The 27,977-nt window shown below is 41.1% G+C and overlaps 1 protein-coding gene across 1 annotated transcript in view; it reads left to right on the forward strand.

The window, feature by feature from the left end:
- The window catches only part of DNAH11 (dynein axonemal heavy chain 11), a 321,410-nt gene that overhangs the window by 43,133 nt on the left and 250,300 nt on the right, over window positions 1-27,977 (forward strand). Inside the window, exons 9-20 of the mRNA XM_013051673.2 lie at window positions 4,913-5,029; window positions 10,770-10,907; window positions 11,131-11,255; window positions 11,810-12,005; window positions 14,340-14,444; window positions 14,729-15,121; window positions 21,035-21,367; window positions 21,583-21,837; window positions 21,921-22,090; window positions 22,337-22,559; window positions 26,438-26,554; window positions 26,679-26,765. Coding sequence (XP_012907127.1) covers window positions 4,913-5,029; window positions 10,770-10,907; window positions 11,131-11,255; window positions 11,810-12,005; window positions 14,340-14,444; window positions 14,729-15,121; window positions 21,035-21,367; window positions 21,583-21,837; window positions 21,921-22,090; window positions 22,337-22,559; window positions 26,438-26,554; window positions 26,679-26,765 — 2,259 coding nt within the window. The remainder of the gene's footprint in view (window positions 1-4,912; window positions 5,030-10,769; window positions 10,908-11,130; window positions 11,256-11,809; window positions 12,006-14,339; window positions 14,445-14,728; window positions 15,122-21,034; window positions 21,368-21,582; window positions 21,838-21,920; window positions 22,091-22,336; window positions 22,560-26,437; window positions 26,555-26,678; window positions 26,766-27,977) is intronic.

Here is a 27,977-nt window from a genome sequence, read left to right on the forward strand (position 1 = left end):
CTATAGATACATCAAATGTAAGTCTAAAAAAATTCCCAGAGAGTTGCAGAAAAAGGCAAGAAATGAAGAAAAACAACTGAAAAGAAAAAAGAAAGGGGCAGAATTAAGCCTTAATGTAGCAATAATTACCTTAAAAGTAAATGGTCAAAATACGCCAATACAAAGAGCTTGCCAGAGTGGATTAAAATATAAGACCCTACTGTATGCTTTTTTTCAAACACTCCAAATATAACCATATATGTAGATTAAAAGTGAAAGGACAGGAAAAGGCATATCATGGGAATGTGAATTGAAAGAAAGCAGTAATGGCTGTCTAAATATCAGATAAAGTAGATTTCATAGCAAGAAAAAATTAACAGAGAGAAACATTATATTAATGATAAAAGGGTCAATCCACCAAAGAGATCTAGCAATCCTAAATGGGTGTGCACCAAATAAGATAGGAATAAAATATGTGATTCAAAACAGACAGAACCTAAAAGAAAAATAGACAAATTCACAGTTCAAATTGGAGATTTCATTGCTCCCTTTGAGGAACTGAAAGAACAGGCAGATAGGAAATTAGCAAGGATATGGAAGGGTCCAGTACCACCAGCCAGGAGGATCTAATCAACATTTATAGAACATTCTGTGCAACAATGGCAGAATTCACATTGTTTTCAAATACTCATGAAACATAGACCATGAATATGTTATATCCTGGGCCATAGACAACCTTAACAAATATAAGAGATGTGAAATGGTACAGAGTATGTTTTTTTGTTGACAGTGGAATAAAAAAGAAATCAGTAATGGAAATCTAATAGGAAAATTTAAACTACTTAGAAACTGAAATGACATCTTTAAGTAGTGACTTGACTTTTTTGTCTTTTTTTTTTTTTTTTTGCCATGAGTCAAAAAAGTAGGGAAAAAAATGTAGAGAACTTAAAAAAAATGAAAATATACCAAAATTTGTGGGAACAGACACAGTAGTTCTGAGAGGGAAATTGATAGCTATAAATAAGCATATATTAAAAAAGGAAAGTCTCACATTGGTAATCTGAGTTTCCACTCTACTAACCTAGAGAAAAGAAGAGCAAAATAGGCACAAAGCAACTAGAAAGAAAAAATAAAGAGCAAAATCTATGAAATTTAAAACATGGAGAAAATTCAATGAAACTAAGAGTTAATTCTTTGAAAAATAAAAAAGTGAGAAGGCAAGTTACCACATCAGGAATAAAATGGCTACCACTACATCCTCTGCAGATATTAAAAGAATAATGGGAATATCAAAACAAGAAATAACCTCTAAACACGTAATTTGACACCTAGAAGAAATGGATTAATTCCTCAAAAACCAGAACTATCATAACTCATTCAATAAGAAATAAGTAACTTTTAAAATTGTAATATAATATTGTATTAGTTTTGGTTGTGTATCAGGAGTGAGTTGACATGGGCATATATGGAGAAATGGTTATCACAATTTTATTTATTACCCACATAGTGATTTTTTTCTGTGATAAATGAAGTAGAAAATTTGAATAATACTATAACTATTAAGGAAATTGTACTTGTCATTTAAAAAAAAGTACTCTCTGAAAGGAAATGTCAAGGCCCAGACTGTTTCACTCGAGAATTTCTCCAAGTATTTAAGTATTAAGATCATATCTACACAGTGTCTTCCAGAAATGCCAGAGGAGGAAACACTTCCTAATTTGTCTTGTGAAGCTAGTAGTTACTGCCCCAAATACCCAAACCAAAGAAGTTAATGCAAAAAAAAAAAAAAAAGAATATTTTGCTTCCCTAATTTCCCCTCCTAAATATAGACATAAGAATTCTCAAAGTATTAGTAAACAGAATTCAGCAATATGGAACAGGGGCACATTTTATATGTAACTGAGGTTTATTCCAGGGATGTGAGACTGGTTTGATATTTGAAAACCCACATATTAGCAGGTTAAAGAAGAGAAACATGATTGTGTTAACTAATGCATGAAAAACATTTTACCAAATTCAGTGCCCATTTCTGGTAAGAATTCTTGGGAAAAAGAAACAGAGAGTAACATCCTCAAGTTGCGTAAAGAACATATACTGAATGCCTATAGCACATGTCATGTTATGGTGAAGGGTCTTCCTAAATCCCAACCCATAGCATATAGTCAGCTGCCCACTCAACGTCTGTGCTTAAATATTTGATAGACATCTCAAACTTGCAAAACTGAAACTCTGGCTGTACTCAAACCCCTTCCCTGTCTTCTCTCCATCTCCTAAAATGGCACACCTAGTGGGCTACATGGCGCACAACCTTGGAGTCATTCATGATCTTGTTCTTTTTCTCATGATAAACATCAGGTTCTGTCAGATAAACCCTGAAAATATATCCAGATCTCCTCTCTGACCCGAATGACTGCATTTGCCCTGAAACTGCCTCCTTAGCCCCTTTCTTGACTCCATCAGGCTCTGTTCTTCCCTCAGCAGGACGAGTGCCATTTTGAAGCTAAATCAAGCCAGCACATTTCTCTAGCTAAGACTCATCAGTAATTTCTCACGTCACTAAAAGGGACAATTTTAGAGTTGTCAGGATAAAGAAGAAAAAGATGTTTATCATTATAAACATTATATAATACATTTTTTAATGTATATCATTATCTTTGAGTAATACCAGCGTATCGTTGATGCTTTAATTAGTATTTATTGAGAAGCAGCTATGTGCCCTAAGAACCCCATTAAATACTGGTACTGTAATTCTGGAAACCAAACCTGTTCATTGGACTCCCAGGGCTGGGAGTCCAGGGGACAATACAGGTAGGCAGTTACCCAGGGTACTCAGTGCCAGGGTCTCTGAAGTACAGGGTTCAGGGAGAGTATTTGTGAAGGGCCCCTTGCCAAAGGAGGTGCAAGGAAATTCGAAAAGTAACTGAAAGAGACATAGAACTAAAAAATAAATAGAAATTAAGCCGGTGGAAAGTAGGTAGAAAGGGATGAGTGGGAAATTGTATCCTGCCGCAAGAGAGAGTATATGACAAGGCAGGTGTGACAAGATCCTAGTGTGGAAAGGGGGGAAGGTGCTGGAATAGTTCAGGGCAGTCAATTAAAAATTAGAGTGCCGGGCTGCCTGGGTGGCTCTGTTGGTTAAGCGTCTGCCTTTGGCTCAGGTCATGTGGGATTGAGCCTCACGTTGGACTCCCTGCTCAGTGGGGAACCTGCTTCTCCCTTTCTCCCCTGCTCATGCTGTTCTCTCATTCTCTTTCTCTCTCTTTGGATAAATAAAATAAAATTTAAAAAATTTTGAGTGACATAAGATTTATATTTTAGAAAGCTTATTTCAATGGTACTTTGAGGAATTATTCAGAGAGATAATAATAGAGACAAAGAAAGTAGTTAGAAAGTGGTTAGCAGAAATCCAGGTGAGTGGTGACGGTGATCTGGACTGAGTGACACCTCGAGACGGGAAGCGTAGTGGGTGTGTTGGTGAGGAGACAAGAGGAGAGATAGACAGCTCCTGACCTTGCAAGATGAGCTTGACTTCGCTGTGGGAAGGAAGGGGGAGAGGTGCCTTTGGCCGTTCTGAATTTGGGTTGGATGAGTAAAACCGTCTGGGAGAGAGGGAGAGAGAGTTGGGATAAAGATTTGCATTTTCCCCTTGCTAAGGTGTTAAGCTCTAACTGTTTAAGTAATATTTGAGCATCTTCAGTTGTAAGTTTCTTGTTCCCTTACTGAGAGGAGGGATAAATTGGGCTTGTTACAACTTGTTGGGAGGTTGTGTTTACTTTCACAAGTCAGTGATGCTTGAATGAAGAGACTGGCTCTCATTCAGACCTGGAGACTTCCTCTTGATGCTAAATATAACATTGTGGTGTGTAAGACACTGTACCCTGGGACGTTGCGTTCTCAGGGCGTGTTTGAGTCCACACAAGGGGGCAGTCCTTCGTAGCAACATCAAAACATCGAAATGGTTGCCAGGCTTTTAAATTCTGGTTCTGCCAGTTAGCAATGTTGTGGCTGTGGGTGGATGACTAACCTGCTCTGCATTCGCCTTGTCACCTGTAAAATGGAAGCCGTATGACCTACATCCCATGTGGTCGTGCACATCAAGTTAACAATGTAAAGCATTTAGAACAGAAAACTGCATGTTCGCTGTCATCATTATGACTGTTACTAACAGACGAGGCTTACTTGACAGAGGAGAGGACTTCATTCCACCAAATGTGTGGTGGGCATTCTCCCCGCGGCCTAACTGGAAAACCCAAGGGGTGTGTGTGTGTTTCTGGGACTTCTTCACCGTGACCTGCCCTGCGGTGGAGATGGTAGTTACTCTCTCATGGTTTTGTTCTTTGTGTTGATGAGAGCTGCAAACTAACACATGGGGGAAAGGGAAGAGCGTGGTGTCTCATCTGCGTCACTGGAGGACGCTTTCTTACAGACCTCTGATGCTACTTCTCACCTGAAGAAAGAGTGCCACTTGCTAGGTTTTCTGCTCCATGAAAAACAAAACAAAACATGTTCCTATTTAAATGGACACTGACGTTGTGATGAGAGCGTGGTGTTTTCTGTTTGTTTGTTTGTTTGTTTGTTTTGTTTGGAAAAGGTTTGCTTTATCATTTATAATCAGAATGGATTGGGAGAGGGCAGAGTGCTGTTGATGGGGTCTGAGCCACTGAAAACACCCGGGGAGACGTGGACTCACAGGGCTCAAGGCTCTGTGCTCCTCTAAGGTTGCCGTTTTGAATGGTTAGTCCGAGCTCTCCATCTTCCCCAGAATCCTGCGATGAAACCTGCATTGGGAGAGATGGGGCGGGGGAGGGAGTGAAGGGGTGCAGGGAAGGGTGAGACAAGGAGCCGGGTGGGCGAGAGGAGCCACGTGGCTCTGTGATGGCTGTTTTCAGTGGTGGATACTTTGCTGTAAACTCTTTCACTTTGAATCTTACAGGAATTTGAAAGTGATTATGTTGTGTTTAAGTCCAAAACTGTGGATTTTGACAGAAGGCTTGGGATGATTCTCTGTGAAGCTTTCTTTAACTGCAGTGGTTTAGAAGCTGCATTTAAGGTTAGTTCTGAAGAAGCTGTCATTAAAAAATACTTTACTAATAAATAATTTCAACTGTTAGATGAAAGGAGTGGATACATTTCTTTCTGGCCCAGGTGAACTATTAACTGGTCACATTCTGTTGGTATTCACCTCACCGAACTAAATTTTACACACTGCTCTAATGAATGATGTTTACTTAGGGACAAGGTCAATTTTAGGACTTTTGACTATTGATATTTTTTCAGATTCAGTAGGTTAGCTCTCATTACCTTTAGAGTGACTTGGCCTGGCCTGTGAAATCCTAATTCAAAATTAAGCCACCGTGAAAAGAGAAAAATACATGTTAATGCAAGATTTTCTCTATAGCATTGTTTGCATGTGTTGGGTTCACCTGCCCACTTCATTACTATGACTGAAACAAATAATAATTTGTATAATACTTTCCATCAGGCATAAGACACCCTTGGTGATCAGACATACCATTATTTTGTATATAAATAAAATGCCCCCAAAATGATGATTCCATTATTATATAACATAGTCCACTTTCCGATGTTAAGACACAAAGAAATGTTGGACAGAGCATTAAAGAAATGCAGTATGGTATTTCTGTATTCTGAGTTGCATAAAAGGAATGCATCTTCTTAGACGTCCCACATGGATAGCTTAGGATGTGGGGAAGAGGGACACCATGTGAAACTTGCTTATCAAAGCAAAGAACTACAAGTAAGGTGTAGAACCAAATGATGTCCCAAAAGAGGAACGGAGACTTCTGTTTCTGAAGAAACACACCTAGGGGATCATGGGCCCAACTCGTTGGAAATGGCAGTGCAGGGGTGCCTGGGTGGCTCAGTGGGTTAAAGCCTCTGCTTTTGGCTCAGGTCATGATCCCAGGGTCCTGGGATCGAGCCTCACATCGGGCTCTCTGCTCAGCAGGGAGCCTGCTTCCTCCTCTCTCTCTGCCTTCCTCTCTGCCTACTTGTGATCTCTGTCAAATAAATAAATAAAATCTTAAAAAAAAAAAAAAGAAAGAAAGAAAGAAAAGAAAATGGCAGTGCAAAATAAGGAAACGGACCCAGACTTGATGTGGGATACTGTTTGATTTTGATCTCCAAATTCACATGGTGGGTCAGGGGGTGGTGAAGGTCCAAGTATTTTCTGGCTCCAGGCGAGCATTTTTACATGGAGAATTCGCAACGATCGTGGTCTGGGTGGTTCAGTGGGTGACACATCCAATTCTTGATCTCAGGTCAGGGCTCGATCTCAGGGTTGAGATTTCAAGCCCCATGTTGGGTTCCACACCGGGCAGGGACCCTACAAAAAAAAAAAAACAAAACCAAAACCCTCATAAGGATTAAATAGTTATTTGTTTTGTAAGAGCTGGTAGATGAAACTTTTAGATGCTGTTGGCCAAAATATCTGGCTTATTATTGTAAAATTAAGCTGCCTGTGATTCCCATCTCTCAGAAATTATGTTAGCTACATATGTATACATGTATCCCTTTGACAAGAGTGACATCACAGGCTGACCCTCTTTGGTAACATTTTCCACTTAGGAATGAATCCTAAACATGTTCTTGGTTTCACAGCAGAAATCATGATTTTTGTAATGGCTCCATAATGTATCACACTCTCTGTTGCTGGAGCTGCTTGGCTTTAATGCCTTCATAAATAACAGAAGGAAAGCGTGTAGATTGTTCCCTTCACAGAAGCTCCTACTGGGTCTAATTCAAGTCTCTCTTCCCGTAGCACAACTATTGGTAGGGTTTCTGTTTGAGTCCATGCCACTTACTTTTTTCTAAGTGATCTTATATTTTTGTCATGTATTTTGTCTTTAACTTTGTAACTGTTTGTATCTTGTCTGTGGAAACATGCAGCATGAGCCCCTGCCCAGTAGCTCTGTAGGGCTGGGACATCATTTCACAGTTTGTGTTCCAGTTAGATCCCCTTCTTCAGTGTCTTCTAGAGCAGACATCTAATAACTGAGGTTGGGGTGATGGACTGGTAGTCAAAGCCCTGGAACGACTCACAGATGAGGGTAAAATGCAGCAAAAGTCATGGTAGAAGAAAAAAAAAATCACAGGATGGCGTGTTAGGGGAAAAATTATTTCTACCCTAGATACAGGGTGATGAGCTCTGACCACGTGCCGTTGGGTCCCAGGGAATAAATATTTGCAGACCGTTCTCTGGAGACCATGGTTCATGCCTGCCCTCGGCCAAGACATGACCAGGAGGGGCACTGGGACCAAGCACTGTTCTACTCAAACATGAAACTGTAGTTCAGAGCCCACAGTGTTGGCACTCAATAAAAAACAAAACAAAGCAAGACACTAATGGATGTTCCTCTAAAACTTAAAACAATATGTCTCCAAGAAGGTAGACTGGAGTGTCTCAGATGAAGCATCCAGAGAAGTCTTCAGGCGATAAAACTGAAAGCTATAAAATTGTAAAGTGCACGAGGTTTCAGACAGCAACAGATTTAAAATATCCTCAAAAGAGGCAAACCCAGAAAAAATATAAATAGGTGATGAACAATGAATTTTGGAACACTGAAAAAGAAATAAAATGGAATGGAAAAAAAAATAGGTATTGCTTGAATAGTGGCAAAGGCATTATCCCAAACCTTGAGGAGTGGAAGAAAAGGTAGACCACACAGATCTCAAAAGGGACAGTTAGGGAAAGAAACATGTGGTAGGGGCTCACTTTTAATCTTTGGAGGTCGAGATGAAGAAAAACATCTATACTCTTCCCAAAAATCGCTCTCGGTTTCCTGAGGACAAGGAAGCAAGAGGTCCACTTGACCCTTGTTCTCTTCCCAGAGAGTAGTTTTTCTGTAACTATGATGCTGAAAAATTACAACAATGTGTACTACCTGAAAGGCTAAAGGCTATCCTTACTACTATTAGCTGGCTTTACAGCCTCCCCAAAGAATATTTTCTGTGTCTTTTTTCTCTTCTACTTGGAGTTCAGTCCCACTAAGCATATCAAGTAGGCAAGATGAGATGCAGCTGGGAAGCTATGGGTATTTCAGTTGTGGTCAGTACATTAAGTGTTTGAAAAGAACAAATCATGAAGTAAATACATTTCCCTGGTGTTGGTGGCCCGCTCTTTGTTAAATCTGCGAGTCAGTGTTTGCTTTTGACTGTTAACATGAAACGCAGAGTCAACAAAAGAGTGGTTCAAAGAAGAAAGTTAATAAGCATTTTGCTAGGGAGCAGCTAACTAAGCAGGTTTTAAAATATTTAGCAGTTTCTCTACTGCTTATAATTGATATTACCGGGGTGAGAAGCCAAATGTATCTAAACTGACCTCTGAGATATGGTTTGATTTACATTTTACTTTGTACAATTTTTTCATTTTTTTTTTTTTAGTGAACATAGTTGATATAAATATTTAGAGAATGTTAATAATAAAGCTGTTTTTAAAGAAACAGGTATTTCCCCTTTATTTTACTTAAATTCCATTATAATTAATATAGTGATAGGTTAGTTTCAGGGGTACAATAATGAATCAGCAGTTGTGTACATTACTCAGTACTCATTGTATAAGTGTATGTCTCTAATCCCCATCACCTGTTTCACTGCTCCCCCCACCCACCTCTCCTCTGGTAGTCCTCAGTTCTCTACAATTAAGAGTTTGGTTTTTTGTTTCTATTTTTCCTTTGCTTTATTTCTTAAATTCCACATATAAATGAAATTGTATAGTATTTGTCTTTCTCTGCATGATTTGTTTCTCTCAACATTATATGCTCTAGATCCACCCATGCTAAAAATGGCAAGATTGCATTCTTTTTTAGGGCTGAGTAATATTCCATTGAATATACATACACCACTTCATTACCATTCATCTCTTGATGGGCTCTTTCCGTATATGGCTATTGTAAATAGTACTACAGTAAGCATGGCGGTGCATATATTTTAAAATTACTGTATTTTGTAAATACCCACGAGTTCAATTACTGGATCATACAGTAGTTCCCTTCTTAATTTTGTGATGAACCTCCATTCTATTTTCCACAGTGACTGTATCAGCTTGCATTCCTTCCAATAGTGCATGAAGGTTCTTTTCTCTCCCATCCTTGGCAACAGTTGGTATTTAAAGAAAACAAATTGTTAAAGAAAACAAATTTGAGGAACACTTATTATTTCCTTAAGAGGAGTAACAAAACTTTCTTTTTGGCCATGTTGCTAACAAGGCACAGAGCTTGGTATATGGTTTTCTGCCATCTTGATTACATTTTACTTTGAAGGAGGTATCATTTTTTGTTATTTTTTTTAGAAGATTTTATTTATTTGAGAAACAAACATTTTAATTACACTATTGTGCTTGCAAAGAAAGTTGTCTCACACTGGCACACAGAAGGAGCCACATGGGGCAGAGAATAAGGCAGGAGGCTAATGGAAATCCAAGGTTGGGCTCCACAGGTAGCTGAGCTTTGAGGAAGCTAGTGGTGAAGGTGAGTTTGGATCTGGGTGTGGGGCGGGGCATGGACTGAGTGAGGAGAGCTTCAGGACTTTTACTTTCCTGCTTGCTGGTAGTGTGTCGCACCCCCCTACCCCCACAACCCCAATACCCGTCTCCCTACTCATTGGCTTCCTCTGCTTGCTAATAGTTGTTGCTCACTCCTAACTTGCTATCTTAGGTTCAGCCTGCCATGCCCTGGTTCTCTTCCTGGGGAGGAGAGAATGTGATTAGTTCAAAGCATTAGTTTAAGGTAGGACATTCCTGTCAAAGGAGCTGTCTGCCCGTGAAGTGGTTGTTCTTGCAACAGGTCACCGCTACTGCCCCAGGCCATGGTTTTGGGGTGGCTAGTTGGTGTGGCATGGGATGTGGGCTGCCAGGGACAGGACAATCCTAGTAACTGATCCATTTTTTTTTAAATCAAAATTTTTTTAACAATTTTATTTATTTATTTGACAGAGAGAGACAGCAAGAGAGGGAACACAAGTGGGGGATGGGGTGGGAGAGGGAGATGCAGGCTTCCTCCTGAGCAGGAAGCCTGATGCGGGGCTCGATCCCAGGGCCCTGGGATCATCACCTGAGCCACCCAGGCACCCCCATTCGATGTAATTATTAATGGTGTGACTTGAAGGTCCTTGACGTGGATGTTCTACGTTGAAAGAGCACCTGTGGGGCGCCTGGGTGGCTCAGTGGGTTAAGCCGCTGCCTTCGGCTCAGGTTATGATCCCAGGGTCCTGGGATCGAGTCCCGCATCGGGCTCTCTGCTCGGCGGGGAGCCTGCTTCCCTCTCTCTTTCTCTGCCTGCCACTCTGTCTACTTGTAATCTCTGTCTGTCAAATAAACAAATAAAATCTTTAAAAAAAAAAAAAAAGAGCACCTGTGTAGGAGGGCAGAACAAAGAAAGAAGATGTACATTTTGCTTCTGATTTTCTTTTTCTTTTAATGTTCTGCATATTTTTAAAAAATTTACTTGGATTTTATTTTATTTTTTTCAGTGATCCAAAATACATTGTTTATACTTCTGATTTTCTATCTGCAGACCATCTTCTCAAACTTTCCCTGGCACTGGGCAGGAGGAAGTGGTGGTATCTGTGAGCAGGGATTGCTGACAGATAGTAGTTAATTTCTGACTCCTCTTATTTTCTGCTGAGGAAGGGAAATTACATTTAGTATTTGTCTTATTGGAAACGTGTCTTAGATTTGGATTTCAGGATTCCTGCAGGGTTCTAGATTTTTGTTTAAATTCTAGGCACGTAAAAATCCATGGTCCTTAACCTTTTAACTTTGATTTTTACAGCTTTTGACCATATTTGGGAATTTTCTAGAGAAACCAGTTGTCATGGAAATTTTCAGCCCACATTACAGCACGCTACTGCACATGTTGAATGCAGAGTTGGATATGTGCAAGCAATTATATAATGAACACGTGAAACAGGTAAGCAGGGGTTGACGCTGAGCACATCCCAGCGTCATTTTTGTGGGTAATAGCCATCGGCTAGAACTTTATTGAATGGTACCCTAACTCTACTAATCAGGTTACATAATGCATACATTTTACGTCTTTGTACTGTGAAACTGCCAAACTGAACAGCTGCTTTCGGAATGCACTCTGATGAAACATTCCCTTCCTTCCTCTTCACCAAAATATGATTTTTCAGATCGAACATGGAAATGTAGTTCTTCACAGGAATATGCCATTTACCGCAGGCAACATCAAATGGGCTAAAGAGGTCTTCGAACGACTTCAGACATTTTGGTCCAACTTTGCATCTCTCCGGTATTTGTAAGTTATTAGGCCTATTTCATGACAAAATTATCCTCATGAGACAGGCAGTTATTATAAAGGGCAGTGAACTGTTCATTTCAACATTTGAGGAGTCATTGCCCTACTTAACGCTTTTCCTAGGCTGGATTCATTGAGAAGGTTTCATCCCCGTGGTTTTAGAATTCATGCACTGGAACTCTTAAAACCTCCATGTTTCCCTGTCACAGGTCCTTAGATGTTTTCTTCTCACTTTTCCTTGGCACCTACAGTATGTTGGTAGTTTTTGGTTCCTTTTCTTCAGTAACTAGCTCTCCTTTTATTTTCCAGATTTGTTTCTGTAGGAATTGTAACTCACCATCAGTAGCAGAAAGTTACCATCTCTGGTAGTTCCATTCATTTCATAACTCTGTCTTTTAAGACAAAGACCATTCATAAGCATTATTTGGGCTTTTCTTGTTTCTATTTCTGTTTTTTATAGAGCATTTTATTATACGTTCTAGTGTATATTTCCTTGTAAAGTAGTTAAGCTGAAATCTAATATGTAGGAAAGTAGAAAAATTCTATTCCTACAGATTCTTGGAAAGTGCTGATGATGCCCTAGTTTATCAGAAGTACATTGAAATGACTGCTCTGCTAGACCAATTTGAAAATCGTATCTATAATGAATGGAAAAGTAATGTGGATGAAATCTGCGAATTCAATTTGAATCAACCCTTGATTAAATTTAGTGCTATAAATGGGCTTCTCAGTGTCAACTTTGACCCAAAGGTAGGGGTGTGATGTTTTTAAATTGTTTTAAAGATGCTATTTTAATTACAAGTATATTCCTTATTTACAGTCATTTATATTTAATTTTGGGAGAATGTCAGTCCTATGAGGATTATAACTGAAAACAACTTCTAATAGCCCTTTGTTTGAAAGATTTGTTTTCCAAATGCTATGCCAATTACTTTTTTTTTCTTTTGCCTTGTAATTATTTACCACTTCTACCTTTACTAGATAATGAGCTGAGAGTAGGGTGCGTTTTATCTTATCTTTGTGTTCTGTGTTTCTAGCATAGTGTTGGGCACTCGGTAATACTTAATAAACATTAGCTCACTTGAATGTAATCATTAATCTTTTATAAGAGTTTCCTGGCTTGAATTATATTTGTAGCATATATACCAGTGGTTTTTGTTAATTAAAATTTTATCATGTGAGATTTGGGGAGTCCACAAAATGTATGGAATGAGAATAATCTTCAGAGGGGCAGTAAACTGTAGCATGTTCATTAGATTGGTAATTTTTATAAAACAGTTTTCTGAAAAACATAAAACAACATATAAATGCCCCCAAATAATAGGAACAGTTAAATATATCTAGAATGAAAATTACCTTTATTGAAGATACCTTTTTTATCCTATGATAAACCACCTAACAGAGGAATTTCATAGATTCTCTGAACAAGTTTATTTTCTTAAAATGTCATTACATGTTATGTAATAATGAAAGTGGAGGAGCTTTAATAGCAATTATATATGTGCCTGTGTGTGTATTTATAGATAATGTACTATATGTGCATGTATCTGATAAATGATATCCATGCGGGTATGTGGATATTTTAACCTGTCTCCGGCTCTGAGAGTTTGGTAGGGAGCATAAAATAAACTTTCTTCTCTATTGACCTCAAAGAATATGCTTTATAGGAAAGAGCAAACATATGAAAGTATCTATTTGTAAGTTGCCATTACAAAAAAATTAGTAAACATTTGGCTAATTTTTTGATAGTGAAGATTATATGCTGTTTTTTAGCAATTGCCCTCTCATGTCAGTTCGAACGTATGTCTAGGTAGGAAGTGAGAAAGTTAGCTTCCTGGATCTGTTTGTCATAATCTGCCCCCAAATTCTCATGTATTTGTCCTAAAATAGTACCAAGAATAGCATCATTTAATTATATTTACAAACCTTAGCCCACGTTTATGAATATATGACCGAGAGAACTTCGTTTCCTCCCACCTCTGATTTCATGGAACCAACTTAAGGAAACTAGATTCCTAAGATGCTTTGGGGCTAATTCCTGTGATTGTTCCTGAAGGAATTCTAACAGCAGCAAAAGTATGGTACCAGCTCACCAGTGGTGTGACAGCCTAAGGAGGTGAACTGGTTTACCTTCTAAACATGTTACACAGTCTTTTCCTCAGAACCTGTGATTTAGAGATATAGTCCCTTCTGCTACAACAGGACATGCGTTCCTAAAATTCACTGTGCTGTGAAAGAATTCACCATAAAAAGTACAGCACTTAGGGGGAAAACAAGGGTTTGGGCTCTCATACTTAAAAGCTGTCAGCGGTGTATTAGGAAAATAGGAACCTAGGAAAAACAGCATTTTACACATTTCATTCAAATGGCTAAATAATACATAAACACTGCAGTAAATATGACACTTTGCCCTGACACAGACTAGAAGTTTCCTCATGGAAGTGGGCGTTGGACAGGTGATGACTATGCGTTAGTGTGAAGTGCCAGGAGGAGGGTTATCTGATACCAGGCAGGAAGCTGTACCCCTCGACGTGAATGCATGTGGCTCGTTGTACTTGAGGGAACTATGGTCGTGGTGGCTGCTGGCATGTGAGCATTTTGCTTATTTCTAAGCCTTTCAGTGGAGTTGGGTACAGTTTATGGCATTTACCTAGTGTTTCTTGCTAATGAAAGTGCAGATTAGTACAGACAAAATTTATGGTATGCCCACATTGCTAGTCTATTAGTTGTATTGGAACAAATTTATCTTTTCAAAACAAACATTGTGACAGAAAGAACAGTCCTGGGAAAGGATTGAGGTCCATGTACACCCTTCCATCTCACAGCTCAGTGTGCATGTGTCTCTGTCTTTTGCCTGAATTCTTTCTCTGAGGGTAGGCCATAGCCGTAAGTAACATTGTTATTCATACTTCTAAGAATGTATGATGACTCCTTTTAAAAGCCATATGAAGAAACAGTCTCTTCACCTTGACAATTTGGAAATATTGCAATCGTTGACTGAAATTTTAAGTGTTTGGGTTTGACATGTGTTAAAAGAGAATATCATTCTTAAAATACAAATAATCCTTGATTTTCTTTTAATAGCTCATGGCTGTTTTGAGAGAGGTGAGATACCTTTTGATGTTGAAGAAATCCGACATACCAGATTCAGCATTTGCCATCTTCAAAAAGAGAAACACTATTTTAAAAGTGAGTGTTTGGGGCTCCTGCGTGGCTCAGTGGGCAAAGCCTCTGCCTTCGACTCAGGTCATGGTTTCAGGGTCCTGGGATCGATCTCTCTCTGTCAAATAAATAAATAAAATCTTTAAAAAAAAAAAATGAAGGTGAGTCTTTGTAGGTATGAGGGCATTTTTGAAAAAGAAGTATTTTGATTCATAATTAGGAACACATGGACCTATAATGCTTCAGTACCTCTAAGACAGATAACTTTAACGCGTTTGGCACTTTCTGTTTTGGGATTTCCTTCCATTCAGTACATTGGGAATCTGGAACTTCTTGTGCAAGGATATAACACGCTGAAGCAGACTCTCCTGGAAGTGGAATACCCTTTGGTGGAGGGTGAGCTGAGGGCCGTGGAGGAGCAGCTGCAGGCCGCCGCGACATCGCTGACCTGGCAGTGTGACTGCTGGGCCTACATCGAGAGCGTGAAGGCAGCCACGTTGGAGTTGGCGCGCAGAGTGGAGCGCACGCAAAGCAACGTGAAGGTGATCCAGCAGACCATGAAGGCTTGGGCCGAGTGTACGCTCCTTCCCAGGAGGGAGCCCAGAAGGGAGGCTGCCTTGACTTTGGAGGACAAGGGCCATCTGTTTGCTAAAAAATACAAGCAAATTCAAGAAGATGGCTGCAGGATACATAACTTGGTGGAGGTAATGGCTTTTAAGGTTTGGAAATTGACAGAGGGTCTTTTCAATTAGTTGAGAAAAGAGCAGGCATACCCAAGCTAATGATGTAGGATTCTTTTATTGGGCCTGAGAGAGCTTTGTGTATGGTTTTATTCAGCATTTTAAAATGGAGGAATTTGCATGACTTGCCTCTAACTTCTGCAGCCCTTCTTGTTTTCATTCCTGAGGGAAGAGATTAGATCCTAGAGATGGGATCCTTGTCTTTTTCCTAGCTCTGTGCTCTCCTGCATGCTGTTCATAGCTCACAGGGTTTGTGGAATGCCTGTAAGTCCAGCTGACTTGTCTGCATCCCCTCCTGCAACCCTCCCAACCTTCTCCTGAGGGTGCACAGGAATCACTCTCCTTTTAACAAATATTTGAGTTTTTAAAACAGCAACAAGCACTATTCCAGAGTTCTCAATTGTAGAGGAGACAAAATAAAACAAAGGAAACAAGATAGAAAATGAAAATGGAACCAAACAAAAAGTCCCTTATTTCTTGAATCTTACATTCTAGTTGGAAAAGGTAGAGAAAATAACATACACTGAATAGGAGAAACAGTGGAAAATACAGTAGGTATGATAGGGAATCATTGGTACAGGTGTATTTTATACGAGATGGTTTGAAACATTTCCATCCTAAGGTAGCAGTTCTGCAGAGTACTGGAAGGGAAAGAGAATGAACCACATGGATATCAGGAGAAGGATGCTCTAGGCAGCAAAAAGTACAGAAGTTTGAGGAAAGCGATAACAGAGATAAAAGAGATAACAGATACCGTTGGTATCTGTTAGAGAGCCTACCTTCCAGAAGCAGAATTTGCAAGGGGAATTGTAGTATTTGAGGAAGCTTGGAAGGGACTGAGGACACATATGTGGGATTGACATTCTGTGAACTTGGGTTTTTACCATGAGGTGAAGTGGCAGCCAGACACTCTCTGCTCAAAGGCCAGCCCTACTGAGTATAAATCAGAGGTGGGCAAGGAGGTGGTAGGAGGTCCAGAGACATAGTTTTAATAATTTAGGTGATAATGGCTTGGGTCAGACAGTGGGGATAGACGGCGTCATGCTGGATATATTCTGAAGGCAAATATTCTGGTCGAGCAAACAGGATTTGCTGTGATGAATCAGGAGAGAGAGGGAGGTCAATGATGAGTTCCAGTTTTTTGGTCTGAGCAACTGGAAAATTGGAGTTTGCCTTTACTGATATGGGGAGAGCTGTGCTAGGTGGATTTTGTATGGAAAAGAGAGGCTTTGGGTGGGGAGGCCATGTTGCTTAGAGATACACGCCCAAGGGAAGATTTCGGGTAGGCTGGCACTGCAGCCGAGGCTGGAGTCTGGGGTAGAAATCCAGGTCAGGAACCTAAACTTGAGAGTCAGGAGTATGTATGTCATATGTGAAGCCATGGACCTTGATGAATTCATGTAGGGATTAATTAGAGATCCAAGGACTGACCTTGAAGTCCTCTCTGAAGCCAGGGAGAATGGGAGGGTCCAGCACAGGATGCTGATAAGGAGGCCAGTGAAGCAGAAGGAAAATTCAGAGAGATGCTGTCCTGGAAAGCAAGAAGCCAAGAAGACATTCCAAGGAGGAGGAAGCATTTGACTTTGTCCCGTCCTGATCCAGGACCTGAAAATGAGGGCCAAGGTTGGCAGTCAGATATTGCACCACGGACGCTGTCGGTGACTGTGACAGAGCTAACCTGGTACAGTGGAAGCCAGAATGGAGTGGCTGACGAGAAGGGGAGCAATGGGATCCAAAAGCTACTCAGCTCCTGAGGAGCTCCGAGCTGGCGGAAACTGAAAACTCCGCGGTGCCTGGGGCATGTCGGGGAGGGGGAGGATTTTATTTTTAATGCCGGTTGGTCTTTCCGAGTGATGGTATGTTGACCGGAATGATCTAGTAGAGGGGAAATAATTGTTGGAGGAAAGTCCTGGAAGGAAAGGGATTTCATATATACGTGTGGAAGTTGGCTGTAGATAGGAACTTGGAGAGTTCATCTGTAGTAACAGGAGGGAGGGGGTCCAAGGACAGGAATGTGGTGCTCACAGGGGGGCAGCTCCGATTAAGGTGATGTGGGGAAGTTCATTTTTGATTCTTCCTAAGGGAAAAAGGATGGGGAACAAAAGAACAGTTTGTATTTCTTTCTGAGTGTGTTTATTATATGGATTATTTCTGTAGATCAATGCAGTCCTTAACCATGACACTCTCCTTTGGGCAGAGCACCAACACCCCTGACCTCTACCCCACACTCCCATACCCCCACACCCCTACCCACCCCTACCCACCCCACCATCACAAAGCACCATAGTCAGGGGTTTGCCCATGGTGGAGGTCAAAAACCAGGGTTTTTAGTCTTGTGTCTTCCAGAAACCACGCCTGAATTTCCTTATGTGTAATGTAAACACACTTTTCTCTAGGCTAACTTTCAGTAAGAGAATGAGCAATAGACTTACAGTTTTTATGCTGAAATAGACTATAACCAATTATGTAGTTTAATGTTCCAGTATCCTTCACTTCCTCAAGAAATACTTCAAGCGAGCCTCTTATGGGCCCAGTACCAATTTAGCTTCTTGAGATACTTGAGTGGAAAGAATAGGGACCCTTGCTTCTGTGGTGCTCCCATCCTAGGGAGGAGAGAGATGTCAGAAACCGTGGATGTGAGGCAGAGGTGGTAGAACTGGTTGAGTGCTGCGGAACAAAGAGGAAACGAGAGCAGGGTGCAGGAGTTTCTGACGCTGGGCTTGGGGTTGGGGGGTGGGGGTTTAAACAGGATGATCAGGATGAGCCTAAAGGAGAAGGTAAGATGAGAGCCAAGTTACAGAGTCAACACAGTGGGCGGGTGGGAAAGGAGTGTTCCAGACAGAGGAAGTGGTCATCAGGGAGGGAGGTGCCGGGTGTTTGGTGCGAAGCCTGAAGGCGAATGCGGCCCCTGCTCAGGGGTGTAGGGGGGTGCAGGGGACAAGGAGCTCAAGTCAGATGCTCAGACGCTCATGGGCCATGAAGAGGGGTGGAGTGGCCCGGCACTTCAGGGAAGTCCTCACAGGCCTTTGTACAGACTTTGGCTTTTACTCCAGGCTCCTTGGGGAGCTCGTTGTAGGACTTGGAAGAGAAGAGAGTAAACATGATCTAACTTTGATTTGGAAGAGAGTCCAGCTGTCATGTTGAAACTCAAGCACAGGGGACACAGGGGATGTGGGGGTCTGGGGGGGGGGTTACCATGGCTGTAACCTAGGTGACAGAGGCGTGGCATCTGGCTGTAACCTAGGTGACAGATCCCTGGTGTCTGGACTGGGGTCGTGAGGATGGAGGTGATTAGGAATGGTCGGATTCTGGATATATTTTAAGTTGAGTATAACAAATAGAATCTCCTAACAGGCTGGATGTAGAGCTTCATAAAAGGAGGCTTTGAAGATTATTCTAAGAATTTGGTCCCCTCAGAGAATAAGGTTGGAGTTTTTCTGCTAATAAATGGACTCAATTCTTTTTTCCTCAAGCCAGAAACTAAGCACCTCTGGAGTCCTTGTTCTCAGTATGAGAACAGAGGAGAGGTTCCAGCTTGAGAGAAGTCAACTTCAAAATAGGGTTGGAATGATTGTTTCTAGAAGTTGTATCTTTGTGATTTCCTCCTGTCCCTGGGATCAGTCCATGATTTTGAGCCTGGCTCTCAGACGTCCTCTGAGGAATGTTATTTGGGGGAAAGCTGTGGAAATACTGCAGAGCGTAGGTCATTTCTGTCTTTTAAGGCTGCACCCTGTGTGGCTGAGGGGATTCCAAGGAATAGTTTGCAGGCAGAGTCTAAGATGAAGAGAGAAGAATGGAACCCTGAAAGATTAGGTTTGGAAGGGACCTGAGCCATGCCTAAGTTACCCAAAGCTCTTCTTCCCTTTTCCTCTTTATATTAAATTGTTGAAAATAAAACAATCACTATAAATGGCACTGCAGTATATAAACTGGATATCTTGGGATGGAAAAGTATAAACAGGGTGCCTGGGCAGCTCATGAGTTAAAGCCTCTGCCTTCGGCTCAGGTCATGGTCCCACGGTCCTGGGATCAAACCCCACATCGGGCTCTCTGCTCAGCAGGAAGCCTGCTTCCTCCTCTCTCTCTGCCTGCCTCTCTGCCTACATGTGATCTCTCTGTCAAATAAATAAAATCTTAAAAAAAAAAGTATAAACAGTGAGGCAGTCACAGGTACTATACTGTGATATGTTTAGAAGAGCCCTACCCTGGGCGGGGGGGTGGTCAAAAGGTCCTATTTGTAGTCCTAGCTTGGGTGCTAACTTCCTAGCAGTGTGACACTTGGTGTGTTTTAGGTCTTTATTTTTATACCTTTCTTTTTTTTTTTTTTTTTAAGATTTTATTTATTTATTTGACATAGAGATCACAAGTAGGCAGAGTGGCAGGCAGAGCGGCAGGCAGAGAGGGAGAGAGGGAGAGGCAGGCTCCCTGCCGAGCAGAGAGCCCGATGTGGGACTCGATCCCAAGACCCTGAGATCATGACCTGAGCCGAAGGCCGCGGCCTAACCCACTGAGCCACCTAGGCGCCCCATATTTTTATACCTTTCAAATGAATAAACTTTTCATTCGAATGGTCTTTAAGGATTTTTTTTCCTAGGTGTAAGATCTATACTTCTCCTTTCTAGTGACTACAAAGGATCCAGGTCTGTTCTGTACAGATGACTAGGATATCTACTGTACAACATGCTCCAGGGATGTGGGCCACATATACTACAGATATATACAGATGTGAATGGTTCCAGCTAGATAGGCCAGACAGCATCCTTGAAGGGAGCGGTCCTTAAATTTGTTGAGGGCAAGATATCCCTCTAAGAACTTTCCAATCTAGGTCCCATTTTATCACCTCTGTAGTTGTGGTTCTTGCCTGTAACACATATCTTTTGAATCGTGGATCATACATCCATAGTAGCAAATGATCAAAGAAAAGGCAGAGTATCATCTATCTTATCATCAGCCCTCATTCAAGTGTCTCCTTTGCTCTGTGATCTCGTTTCTGCCTTGGGCATCTGCCCCCCAGACTGGAGGGACTACGTAACCTTTACCACTAAAAAGGTATCTCTGGAATCTACCCTTGCTGCCCACCTGACCTTTTCAAATCTGTGTCCCTAGTCCTGCTACACCATATACTCGGCCTCCAGCAGTCCTAAACAGTATTCATGTCTGACCTTGTCATGCCCTATCGACCTATTCATTACCCATACTCTTGGGAGATGTCAAGGTAGAAGAACTTAATACTGTTGAAGCACAAAGGGAGCTTTGCCTTCACCAGGCTGGTTTTTCTCAAGCTGAGTTACTATTCTACAGGCTGCTTATAGGTGGTTTGCACAAAGTGTTTGTCATTTGGTTGTTTGTTTTGGTTCAACCAAGTTAAGCTTTCAATAGTAGCACAGTGAATCTCCCAGAAAGGCCTAGACTACATAGCACTTTGCAGACTATGTGATTTTGGATATTCCAGAACAGTGTTCTCTGAAAGACCATTTTGGGAAACCTCATTTACACATAAGGCCATGGAAGACAAAGCCCAGGCCCACACAGAGTTCAGATAGAGCAAGAGCTGGAGCCTACATCCAGAACATAGAGAATGCATTAAAAAAAAACCCCCAAAACCCTCTACCTCTAGTACATACTTGAAGACAGCATTTTTCATTATGATTTTTCCTTTAAAGGATGACTTTTGAATGTATGTTATAGTTGATCTAGGTGTTACAAAATCCTGCTGAGATAGTTACTGTTCAGCTTCCGGCTCTGTGACCTGGCATTTAAATGTTCCTGTCTCATGCACAGAAATGCAGTCTCTTCTTTAACAAAACATTTCAGTGGAAAGCTCTCATTTTTGTAACCACTATAGTTGATACCCCTCTGTTACTATTTATGTTTTAGGAAAATAGGAAGCTCTTCAAAGCCAATCCTTCTCTGGATACCTGGAAGATTTATGTGGAGTTCATCGATGACATGGTGGTAGAAGCCTTTTTTCAAGCCATCATGCATGACTTAGACTTCTTTCTGATGAATACGGAGAAACAACTGAAAGCTGTGCCATTTTTTCAAGTGCAGATGATCTTAATGCCCCCTGAGATTCTCTTCAAACCTTCTCTAGAAAGAGAGGCAGGGGATGGCTTCTACGATCTCGTAGAAGAAATGCTGGGCAGCAGTTGTAGGATGTCTGCCCAGATGGAGCGAGTGGCTGCACATCTGGAAATAGCAACTTATCAGGTATTGTCCCTGAAAAAGCTTGTGACCTTTGATTGAAACATAACTGGAGATAATGGGGAGCACATGGAAAGGAGAAGTGGGAAAAAACCAACAACACAGTTTATGAGTTCACCAAGTACTCTCCCTTTGACAGATGGCCTTCAGTGATGTTACCTTGCTTGTGATTGACAAAGCGAGGTGCGTTCTAATGAATGTTTGATTTTCCTTTCATTTAGAATGACATGGAGAATATGTTGGGCCTGGTAGAGGTCAGGCAGGAGATCATGAAGAGAGTGGCAGATGTCATCAGCAAAGTCTTGGACTTCAGAAACACCCTGGACACGTACGCTTACCTCTGGGTTGATGACCGAGCTGAGTTTATGAAGCATTTTCTCCTGTATGGCCAGGGGGGGTCATCTGAGGAAATGGACACTCACACACTTGAAGAAGTCCTTGAACAACCACCGAGTCTGGAACAGTTCAAAGAACAGGCAAGGAGAACCCTCAGTGTTCCCTGTAGTTTCTCCTGTCTGACTGAACTGTCCAAGGACTTTTTTTTTTTTCCTAATTATAGATTGACATTTACGAAGCCTTGTATGTTCAGATGAGCAAGTTTGATGACTTCAGAGTGTTTGATAGTTGGTTCAAGGTGGACATGAAGCCTTTCAAAGTGAGCTTGCTGAACATTATTAAGAAATGGAGCTGGATGTTTCAGGAGCATCTTTTGAGATTTGTCGTAGACAGGTAACCTTCTCTGCTTTTGGGATTTGGAATTACAACTCTTAACACCTGACTGCTTTCTGAAGCTGAGACATAAATTTTAAGAACATTAAAACTACCACTTTCTTAGAGACAGAGTAATGTTTAGAAAGAATCTTATATTCATTATTGACTATCAGAAGTCTTCTGAAGGTTTTAATGTGTTTACTTTGGGTTTGTGTGTGTTCATGTACGTATATGTTTGTGTGTATCTATATATGTATGTACTAGTCTGAATGAGCTCCAAGAATTTATAAAGGATACAGATGCTGGACTTCGGAGAGATTTAAGTGAGGGTGATCACGATGGTTTAGTTGATATCATGGGGCATCTTCTGGCAGTAAGAAGCCGACAGAGAACTACGGATGAACTCTTTGAACCACTAAAGCAAACCATCATACTCTTGGAGAACTATGGCCAGAAGATGCCTGAGCAAGTCTATATTCAGCTGGAAGTAAGTGTCATGGTTAAGTACCCAAATTAACATACATTAGGTACCTCCTTTGGCCAAGTTCTTCATGTGACCTCTCTGAGAACATCCTAGAACAACCTGTACTGGAGACAACTGTTGTCATTCTGCAGGTTAAGAATCTGAAACTTAAAGAGATATAATACGTTTTTCAAGGTCACACAAGTCATTTCAGCCTGGATGAACCTAAGTGTGTTTTATGCCAAGATATTCCATCTCAACTGCTGTGCCCGTTGCCTTCTTGCTAGGACGTATTTAGCGAACAGCCTTGGGGCTGCTCCTTGGAGTTCCCCAGCCGTTCCTCCCAGACATGAAACATGCCCCTGTTCTTTTTCATTGAAAGCTGTTTCTCAATTGAGAAGTGTCCTAGTCTTCAGAAACATATCATGGACATTTTAATAAAGAATAAAGAAAGCCCAAGTGACGGAGAAACTACTGTTTTCTAAATAGGAGTTCTGTGTCGTCCTCCTGTTTCTATGCTCTAGAAAGTTGGTGGCTGCTCTGTGCCCAGTGACAAGCGAAGTCTTTTTAGTTTGAACTGGAACCATGAATCAAAATCTCATAGGTTTCTCTCTGCACACCTGGGTGGAAGATGGATAGATCATATATTTCCATTCTCCATCAGCTTCCAGCCTGGGCTTACATTTAACTTGGCAAGTGTGAGCAGTGGACACATTCAATACAAGAAAGACTTGTATTAAATCCTAGTTCAGTGATTCGAACCTGGAACCCAAGTACAGTGTGAGGCCATCCCATCTGCTTGCCTCCGAGCATGCTTCCTCTTCCGTAAACTCTCTCTCCAGACACCTCGCTTCTAAAATGGGTATGGTCTCCAGCTTCCCACTTCTTTGATGAGGTGAAATTCACAGTTCACGTGCCATGAAAGTAATCCTTTGAAAGTGTGTGACATTTAGTACGGACTTAATACTGTGTAACCACCACCTCTGATCTCTAAACATGTTCATTGCTCTGACAAGAACCTCTACACCCACTAGCCATCCTTCCGCATTCTTCCCCACTCTCACCCTGCCACTGGTCCTTGCTGCCCCCAATCTTTGCCTGTATCTATGCATTTACTTACTCTGGACACTGCACATAAATGGAATTATCCAGTTTGGGGTAGTTTGTGTCTGGCTTCTTTCACTTGGCCCAGTATATTGGAGGTTCATTGGTCTTGTGGCATGTAAATGCCACGTTCATCTCGTGTTTGAACACCAGCTCATTGTGTTTGCATCAACCACAGCTTGTTAAGCTTTTCATTGGTTGATGGACATTTGGACATCTGGGTGGTTGCCATCTTTCCGTGATCATGAATAACACTGCTGTGAGCAAGGGTTCGCAGGTGTTTATTTGGGCATTTGTTTCTTTTTCTTTATTGCTTTCTTGCTTGCATGTTTGCTTGCTTTCTTACTTTTGTATCAGTTTTCAATTTCTTCTGTAACACAGTAGTGAAATGCAGGGTCTTGGAGTGATTCTAAGTTGCCAAACTTTTCACAGCTGCTGCTGCCTTGTGTAACTCCTGTTTTGTTTTGTGAGGATGAAATGCAACAGTGTATTTACAGGTGGAATCTTTTGAATCTGGGGACTATAAAGAATTAATACAGATGAATTACTCAGTTCTCTTTATGAAACTGTCCTTAGATCTGAAATCCACTTAGACACAGAGATGAGTTGTGGATACATAGCTACATAACAAGAGTGAGAGATGAAATGGTATAGGGCACAATGTAAACATTTGTTTTTAGAAAGCTCTGGATATTCTTTGAGCCAGGTCTTGGACCTTAAAATAGAGAAACGAGTAGGAACACAGGTCATGGATACCAGGGATTTTAACTACAGCTAGAATTTATACTATAAGAGTTTGGCTACTTACGTGAGGTTAATGAATTATTGAAAGCGTTAGGGTTTTTAATATTTCAAAAGTGGGCCACACTTCTAGCTATGTGTGTGCCTCCGTCAGTAATTCAGGCTAGTCAAGAGAAAAAATAAGACTCAAAGGCAATGCACATTTCAGTTGGAGGCTAACAGTGCCCCAATTTTATTTTTATTAAAGCAGCTTGTGATAGTTAGTGTTTCTTCTTCATAATCGTTAGGAGTTAGCAGTTTCATTTCCCTAATACTTGCCTGTGTTGGGTTCTGTGCTAAGAAGCCCCTCCGTGTGGCTGTGTCCTCACTCCCTCTCTACGATACAGTCTGGAAGCAGGATTAAACTTCAGTGTATAGATTTGTATCAAGTTCCTTCTTGTTAGGAAGCCTTCACTGATGGCCTCTAGCCTATGAGCCCCAACTAGTTGCCCTCCGAGCACTCTTCTACCCCCAGCCTGCACTGGTCATCTTACCTTGCAGGATCTCAAGGATCTTGCCCTAGTTTCTGCCTGCTAGAACCCAGTCTTGTCTTTGAGCCACAAGTTCTGTGCTACCTCTTTGGGGGAATCCTATCATTTAACTTCAGAGATTGTCTGATCTGTGGTTTTCAAGGAACATCTGTTTGGATCAAGTGGAAGCTTATTTGGAATCCCTAAACAAGAAGCAGGTTAATAGCACGTTTACTGTGTCAGTCAGGATTAAGGGGCGTGACCCAGGGATGTGACCTTTGTACCTGTTACTCCCCAGGGTCCAGGAGATGGTTAGGTTCCTGGGCTCAATTGGAAATGCGAAGTGAGAGTGCAGAGATGAAGGTGTGGAGTTTGGATGAGAAGGGTAGAAAAAGGAGATAAAGGACTAGGAGGGTTTAAAGCCCAGGTCTCTTGGTCTCTGGTCTGTTTCGGTAATTCCATCAGGAATGTCGCCTTCCAAGCATTCTGTCCCATAGAATAGTTCTTGGGTGCTTCTCATTGACTCTGACAAATTGCGAAACAATTTAAGTGGAAGAACTTAAATTGTTTTATCTTTCCAGTACCCCTCCCCCACACGGATACAGTTGACACTTAGCACGGCGTACTCTTCATAATTGGCAGCTACTCAATCATTCATCAAATATTTATTGAGGCTTACAAAATAGTCTTTAGAACCTTTGTTTTTGCACTTGAGCTACACAAGTAGAGTCCCCTCACTATGGGTGGTTTTGTATGACAGAACAATTTCAGTGTCCTAGGAGATCACCCAGAGAAACAATGCTTTGTTAGTCTGGGCACAAGGAATGCTTTTCAACAGCATGTATGCACAACGGCTCTTCAAAGAAAATAATTTGCTGTTGTCCTGTTTGCATTGTAGTCAGGCAGTGCAGAGCGGAGTTGCTACCTGAACTATTTATTGCTGCTTTTGTCCTACATCAAGTAGAAATTAACCTTCCCTTCCCTTGGCTTCTCTTCACTTCAGAAATCCTGGTTACTTGCAATGAACCTGACCTAAATGCTCGAATTCTCTGTCTGTCAAGACAGAGTACACACAGAGCTTTGGAAACTAGAGGAAAAGGCAGGAGATTAACTTTATGCCTTCCTCTGTGCCCCCACCAGATTCAAAGCATCTTTCTTCACTTGCTAAATTGCTAAACCCGGCTCCCATTTCCACTTGTTAGACAGCTGGGAAGTCCTTTCTAGAGCCCCTGAATTTCATTCCCTTAACAGCAAAACAGTTTGGAAATTGATGTGTATTTGGAAAAGACTTCCTGTATTCTGCCATAAATCTTAGGCCAGAGGACAAATCTGGCTTATGCTTGGAAGAGATGAATCCCATGGTGCCAGTGGGTCAGCCTGGCCGGAGCCTTTAGCCACTTGCATCTTTCTGGGGATAAAGTCCTTCTGTTCCAGAGGAATGTGGAGATGTCATGGGTTAATGTATAGAGGTGGGAATAATTAAATCCTGTGGACTTCATTTAATGCAGTCGCTGAAGTATTTTCCCATCTGTACCTTTGTTTCTGTAGGAATTACCCGAAAGATGGGAAACTACCAAAAAGATTGCAGTGACTGTTAGACATGCTGTCTCGCCTCTCCAAAATGCAGAAGTCACCCTCATAAGGAAAAAGTGTACTTCCTTCGATGTAAGCAAGCTACCAAGTTTTAGGGGTGTTAGGTTCGTTTTCTCTTTGTTTTAGAGAGAGTTTTTACAAGGGTGACTGAAGCTGCTGTTGGTAATTCACCTTCAGTGTTTTCTGCCCTCATCAGCGGAAGCAGGCCGAGTTCAGAGAGAGATTCAGACACTACGCTCCTCTCAGTTTTAATGCAGAAAATCCGTACACAGTGCTTGATAAGGTAATGCTGATCTCAGTTGTTTTTTGCTACAATAGCCCTTGTAGAAAGTTGGATTAGACACTGACTTACTGAGATATTTTGCCTTAGTTTGGCACTTAGGTAGGCAGTTGAGAATTAACTGTTAGAAACCGGGTTATGAACCGTTCACTCCAGTAGTATTTTAAATCATGTCTCTCAAAATGACCATCATTATCAAAGTGATCACGATAGTGAAAGTAACAACTATTTTTAAGTACTTACTATGTAAATGTGCCAAGAACTTTAGATGTATTGCTTAAATATGGTTTTTATAATATTCCTATGATGTAGTTTCTCTTCTTTTCAGATAAATCATCATGTGTAGTTGAGTAACATTGGGGATTACATGGTGGCAGAATAGTATTAAAATGCTAGCTGTCCGAATTTTTTTTAATCAGGAATTTTATCCTCTATTATTGTTGGCCCTGTGATACTTTCCTAGCAACTTTTAACCATAGCGAAGAAAGCCCATAACTTAACTTTTAACTTGGGATACGAATATTATGGAGTCATCCAGCCCTAGTTTCTAATGAACTGCTTTATTGTCGTTGCCTATAAGAATGAACTTAATGGGCATACAACCCAAAATGGTGAGTAGTTCACATGAGGCTTGAAAAAAATGTATTAAAAGATTACTAGAAAAATAACACTTTCATTTCTTTAGGAATTCTTAACCTAGGATCCAAAAAGAGCAATGACTGTGAAGTTTAGATTCAGGAGCGGTGAAGCTTTCTGAGATCTTCACGGAGGCTGCCATCCTGTTTTTACTCCAGAGAGAGGCCTGACTCCTTAGACTGGTAGAAAACTCAAGCGGACACAGCTTGTACCTCCCTGTCCCATGTTCTGGGTTGAGTTTAGTTTTATCTGCTTTATGCCCTTTCAAAAAGCACTGTACTGGAGCAGATCTCCTCCTGCACTTGGCTGTAGAAAACTGGTTAATGTATGCATTGCGGGTTAGAATATGCTAATAGAGTTGTGGGGTTTTTAAAGATTCTGTCTAAATTGCAGGTGGTCCGAACAGATTGTGGAAGGGGAGGCATTTTTACTTGAGTAACCAATGTGCTGTATGTAAACATTTACTACAGATATTTATTGAATGCTTTTTTTCATGCTGTAATGTAACGGTATAGAGTTAAATATTTAAAAGCCAAGAGATATTTATCTTGATACCTACAGAAAGTGTCAAGGGATGTT

Source organism: Mustela putorius, unplaced genomic scaffold (assembly GCF_011764305.1).
Source record: "Mustela putorius furo isolate JIRA1106 unplaced genomic scaffold, ASM1176430v1.1 tig00003845_pilon_pilon_pilon, whole genome shotgun sequence".
NCBI classification, from domain to species: domain Eukaryota; kingdom Metazoa; phylum Chordata; class Mammalia; order Carnivora; family Mustelidae; genus Mustela; species Mustela putorius.